The sequence below is a fragment of the Gracilinanus agilis genome, chromosome 3 (genome assembly GCF_016433145.1).
Source record: "Gracilinanus agilis isolate LMUSP501 chromosome 3, AgileGrace, whole genome shotgun sequence".
In the NCBI taxonomy this organism is placed as follows: domain Eukaryota; kingdom Metazoa; phylum Chordata; class Mammalia; order Didelphimorphia; family Didelphidae; genus Gracilinanus; species Gracilinanus agilis.
The window spans coordinates 307479537-307485536 of record NC_058132.1 but is presented as its reverse complement, the minus strand read 5'-3'; the positions used below and the strand labels follow the sequence as shown (position 1 = coordinate 307485536).

The window sequence follows — 6000 nt, the reverse complement described above, 5'->3', positions numbered from 1 at the left end:
TCCTCCTGACTCCAAACCTATGCTTTATCTGCTCTGTCACCTAGCTGCCTATATGTATTCATATATGTACATAGACATGCTATTTCCTCTGATAGAATGTAAGCTCTTTGAGGATAGAGATTGTTTCATGTTTGTCTTGATATTCTTGGTATTCAGCACAGTTCTTGGCTCACAGGAAGATCTTAATAAATATTTACCTGTTTGTTTTTTGCCTTTCTTTGCCTCCCCCAGTTCTTAGCATAGTTCCTGGAACATCACTAGCTAATAATCTTTCCACTATATGCTAAGGCTGAAAGTTACAGATTCAAAACCAGGTTTTCTGAGGTCAAATCCAGAGATTTTTCTTCTAAACCATGTTACACAAGTTCCAAAACAGCAGAGGAAAAGGAGGGTCTGGTGTTTTGGGGGGGGGGGGACAATGTCTGAACAGTATTTGTATCTGAAGCAAAATGGCTGACTAATAACCTGATTACATGGAGTACTTACATTGCCTAAATTCATTAGAATATTATGTGTGTGACTTCTGTCTGCTGAAGTCAACAACTTTCCGATCCAAAGATCATATTTCCCCAAGTCAGACTAGGAGCTCTGAAAAGACATTTGTCCTCCTTAATACAAGGGTCCACCAATAGGGAACTGTTTGTTCTCGTTGACCTACTATGTGAAAGGGAACCCAAACTATATACCCTGGGGCACCTCTCTATCTCTTAAGTTGAGGATGAAATCCCAAGGGAAAAGTAGGCTTTGATAAAAGCTTGATGAAGCTATGTTGTCTGTATTAGACTTCCAAACAAGCTATTTCCAGGTTTCTACAAGGTTCAACAAAATGTGGCAATATTCATTCCCCATCTGTGATGCTTTCCCTTTTGCACCTGTGTAATGTTCATGATTTTTCCAAGTTGGGAGAGACCTTAGGGATATCATCTAGGTAAAGACATAGTCTGAGAAAAGTGAAGAGAATATCTCTAATTGTTGTTTACTCATTTTCTATCATATCTCACTCTTTGTGATACTATTTGGGGTTTTCTTGGCAAAGATACTGGAGTGATTTGCAATTTTCTTCCCTAGCTCATTTTACAGGTGAGGAGTTAAAGTAAAGAGGGCTAAATGACTTGTTCAGGTCACTGTAGCTAGGTGGCACAGGGGATAGAATGCCAGGCCTGGAGTCAGGAGGACCTGGGTTCAAATCTGAATTCAGATACTTCCTACCTATGTGACCCTGGGCAAGTCACTTAGCCCTTACATTCCTCTCTTAGAGCTGACACCTTTTTTTAATATTAAGACCAAAGATAAGCATTTGAAAAAAAGGTAATTTGTCCAGAGTCACACAGCTAATGTGTTTGAGGTCAGATTTGATATTGAGATGATCAATCTTCCTGCTTCCAGGTCTAGCACTCTATCTACTTTGCCACATAGCTGTCATAATTACATGAATTAAATAAGTGATAAAGAGAGGACTGGGGCCCAAAGTTGTCTAACTTGAAATTCAGGGTCCTTTCCATTATACTACGTGTCCTCACCTACCTTCTTCATTCTATGAGCTCATTGATCCCTCCCAATGGCTTTTGATGGGGGAGGGTTGGCAAGGGTTATTCTTTCTATTTTAAAGATGAAGGAACAGAGGTCCATGGATTTCCTTGCCTGAAAAATGAGGGAATAATAGAAATGAGATATGCACCCATTTCTTTTGGGGGTGGTGAGGATGGGGGAAGGGAAAATCCTGACATACTTTAAAACTTGGTTTCTCCTGCCTACTTATCTCTTAAAGCAAGAGTTATTAACCTGGTGTCCACAGACTGTTTTATCTGTGGATGAATTTCAAGGGGCCAAGAACTTGGAGGAGGAAAAATTACATCTTTATTTTCAGTAACCTTTGATTTCCTTTGAATTCTTTCATATTTTGTTTTATGCATTTGAAAAATATTCTGACTAGGAGTCCATTGGCTCCATGACACAAACATGGTAGGATTTCTGGGCATACAGAAAGTTGGGGGAGAGGATTTTGAGACAGAGAGCTTTGTAGTACCCATCATGCCATGACACACAGTCTGTCATTCAGTCTACCTATGCACAGAACTTGTCCCGTTTTTCATATAACAATGTAAAAAGAGGGCAGCTGGGTAGCTCAGTGGAGTGAGAGTCAGGCCTAGAGACAGGAGGTCCTAGGTTCAAACCCGGCCTCAGCCACTTCCCAGCTGTGTGACCCTGGGCAAGTCACTTGACCCCCATTGCCCACCCTTACCACTCTTCCACCTATGAGACAATACACCGAAAAGTACAAGGGTTTAAAAAAAAAACAATGTAAAAAGAAAGGAAGCAACTGGCAGTTGGGACAGTTCTGGAGGCTTGGATCAATTCATTGTCTGGGATCCACCTCTGGTCTAGGAATGAAGGATTAGCCTAACTTTTCGGTGGTGATTCCAGTCAAAGAAAACACAACCATTGAGAGTGTCAAGCAGAGCTTTCTTTTCTTTTCTTTACTTTTTATTTTTCTTAAGGATCTTTCCAGAGGCAGCATATGAATGATACAGGGTGAAGTCACTCACACACAGAAATGCTCGTGTATTTAACAAATGACATCTTGTAAGTGAAACTAGTTAAACATCATTTAAGTAAGGTCTGGCAGCCAGGTTACAATTTGGACTTTGAGGAATTGGGGGACAAGATGGGATGTTCTCTGTGATAGTCAGTGGCATTCCACACCAGCATCTTCACTGTGGCCACAATTATGAGAGCCCCATTCATTTTTCCGGCATTCCCAGAGGCTATTTTCAGATCCTGTACACTCAACATTATCCAACCAAATTTGTCCAGTACCTTTCAAATGACAACAGTGAAAAAGATAATTAAATCAAAGACTTTCAACTCAGGACAAAACAACTGACAGCAGTCCACATATAATATATATTACATGGTGTGGATAAAATGGCAGGATTATCTAAGAAAGCTAATATTGGAGTCCTAATAAAAGGTTTGGGGAAGATCTTGAGGTTTGCCGCATAGTCATTCAGCAGCTAAGTCTTATGGCTTTTTTTCTTTCAAAATATCTTCCCTTTCTCTTTCTCTCTCTTACTTTTGCCATGACCTCTGCCCAAAATCTTGACATCACACATTGACTACTACAGTAGACTTTTACCTGGTTTTCTTGCCTCTAGTTTTTCCCACTGTCATCACCTCTGCCCTATTCCATATCCACTTACATTCCATACCCTTTGCTGGGTCTGTATTGCTATGTACCTCTCCCTTCTTCCTCCCCCAATGCTTTCTTGCCACTTGTGAAAATGATACCTATACTTTGAAGCTCAGCTTAGGTTCTATTTCCTCCTTTAAAATATTCCTAGAGTGCTGGAGGTCACAATGATCTCTCCCTTCAAGAGCCCTTCTCTGCTGTTCTCCAGGTATCCAGGGCCCTCATGCTGTATTCTAACTGTCCAAAGCTACCTTCTGCACCAACTCAGCTCACTCTGCTTTCCTTTCAAGACCCCCACTACATGTGTTACAACTTCCGTTCCCTATGGGTGTCTAAAGGGTCAATGGAAAGTCATCTGGTTAGTTGATTAAAGTAATTCAAAAGAGTGTGAATAGCTTTTGGACTTATCTTTAGGGGGTAAAGGGTTAGAGAAGAGCTTAATAACCCAAATGAAATTTTTAAGTAATGTGATATTGGGGGAAATCTTTTTAAACTAAAGTTTTCTAAGTCTTTGGCTTCCAATTCATGAAAATCATATTGGAATTGGTAATGGATCCCTCAAATTGGTATCTGAGGAATACTGCCTCATTCGTTTGCTCCCAGTTTGTGACTTACCTCCTCCTTCATTGGCATATCCTTCTCCACTGGAGTAGCCCAGCATACGACAGAAGACAGTGGCATCCTCATTGCCCCAGTCATCATCACATATAGTGCCCCAAGAATTTCTGTAGTAAATTTCAGCCCGGCCTCGTCTCCCTCCACCTGCAATTCTAACACGGGAGTCTGGAGGAGACGGAAAGGTAGAGAAGAAATGCAGGGAAGATGTGAGGAAACCTCTGTTCTGTCCCATAACAATACCCAGTGGGACCCAAAGACAGTTCCTTTGGACCACAAAATAGTTTTGGTTTTACTGACACCCATTGTTCCCTGTACATTGGTTCTGAGATATTGTATATGGACTTCTTGGATTTTGAACTCTTGCTATTAAGTCTCTCTTGGCCACCTTCTTAGCCTTTCAGATTTGGTATCCCTGGGACTTATGACCTGACCCAGAGTGCCTTCTGCTTTACTACAAACATGACTAGGACCATATACTTCTTTCCCTGAAGAGTTCTCACCCTCTTTGGTTTTATTTATTGCTCTTAATTACCAATATATTTTTGCTTTATCCTCTTGAATTCAACTGTCACATTGCATAACCTTGCTAAATGGATAGTGTCACTCTAGAGAGTGTTTTTTAAGTAATTATTTTAATAGAATTAGTTGAATCATATGTACTTCATGCTTCTCTCAGTGAGCACTGCCTGAAATCAGTTAGCCTCCCTCCCTCTCTCCTTCTCTTCTTCTCTTCCTCCTTTCTTCCCTTTCTCCCTTCTTCCCTTCTTCCTTTCTTCTTTCTCTTCTTCCTTTCTTCCCTCCCTTTCTTCCTTCACTCTCACCCCTTCCTTTCCTCCCTCTCTCCCTTCTTCCCTCCCTTCCATTCTTCCTTCCTCCTTTCCTACCTCTTTCTTCCTCAATTCCCTCTCTTCCTCCCTCCCTCCCTTCTTTTGTTGATTTATTTGTTCAAATCTGTCATTTCATTGGTTTAGAGATCTAGCTCCTCCTGAGGAAGGTCTCTCTGACAGTGAAGATCAGGAATCTGCCCTACATCTTATAGACATCTTTGATTAGGGAACCAAGAGATTAAGTGACTTGCCCAGGGTCACTTAGCTAGTATATTTCAGAGGCAAGACTTAAACCTTGCTTGGTCTTCCTGATCCTGAAGTCAGTTCTCCCTTCACACTTGGCATTCTGTCTGAAAATATACCCGAAGCACTACCCTTCAATGGATGGTACCTCTTAGAATTTCAGAGAGCAAGCCTTCCAAAGGGCAGTTACCAGACTGAATATTTGTTGGTCTTGCAAATCCAGTCTGATTAGTCTTGACCAATATCATAGAAGGAAAAAAATGAAAAGAAAAAGAAATTTTCTGAATTGGAGCTAGAGACCATAAACCAGTCCTCTAATATGCCTAGCATTTGCTGTGTGTGCACCTGATTTCTAAGGCAAAGAACAATACTGTAATATGAGAAAAAATAATCAAGATCATCTTTTGGTAGCTAGCTCCCTCTCATCTCTGCCTGTTCTTAGATAGTGGAGTCAATGAAAAGACCCAATATTTCAAAAAGTCTGTGGCTTTTTTTTTTGGTATGAGCACTTCCTCAACCAACACAGATCTCAAAGCCTTTAATAGTTTCCTTAATCCAATCCATAAAATGGTGACCAAGCTTCTGTGGGTGAATCTCCGAGTCTCTGAGCTAGAATAAGATGATGGTTCATTGCTGGGTCTACCAAATGACTATAGCTTTTGGGACCCAGAGCCATATCCAGGCCATGTTGCGATATTAGAAGATTTTAGTGTCTTCCTCCCCTAACAGATAAATTAAGATAAAAGTGGACATACCTTGTTGTCTCGGCTCACCTGTGATGAAAGAAAGAAACTGAGTTATTCTGAAGGCAAGCCATTCTGAGTTTCCTTTCTTTCCTGCAACTGCAATTGGTAGGGGGCAAGGAAGGAGATCAAGTTCTCCCTTGACTTGCCAGGGCATCTATCAGTGAATGGGATTAAATTGAAATGAGTTATAGGAATTTATTAAATTTGCTTTGGAGAGGCTTTCCAGCTTATAACTATTCTCCATCTCTACTCCTAGACAAAAAGATATGGGCTTAATTTTCAGTCCAAAGGATTTAGGTTAGATCTAAGGAAGAACTTTTCAGGTACTAGAAGGTGATAGGGAGGGACTATAGAATCTTCTCTAGAGGGCATTGTT

The 6000-nt window shown here is 40.8% G+C and overlaps 1 protein-coding gene across 1 annotated transcript in view; it reads right to left on the bottom strand.

Moving 5' to 3' along the window:
- Positions 1–2456: 2456 nt before the first annotated feature.
- MARCO (macrophage receptor with collagenous structure) overlaps positions 2457–6000 on the bottom strand; it is a 64719-nt gene continuing 61175 nt past the window's right edge. The window contains exons 15-17 of the mRNA XM_044666626.1: positions 5634–5651; positions 3806–3973; positions 2457–2817 (exon numbers count right to left, since the gene is read on the bottom strand). Coding sequence (XP_044522561.1) covers positions 2687–2817; positions 3806–3973; positions 5634–5651 — 317 coding nt within the window. The 3' untranslated portion in view covers positions 2457–2686. The remainder of the gene's footprint in view (positions 2818–3805; positions 3974–5633; positions 5652–6000) is intronic.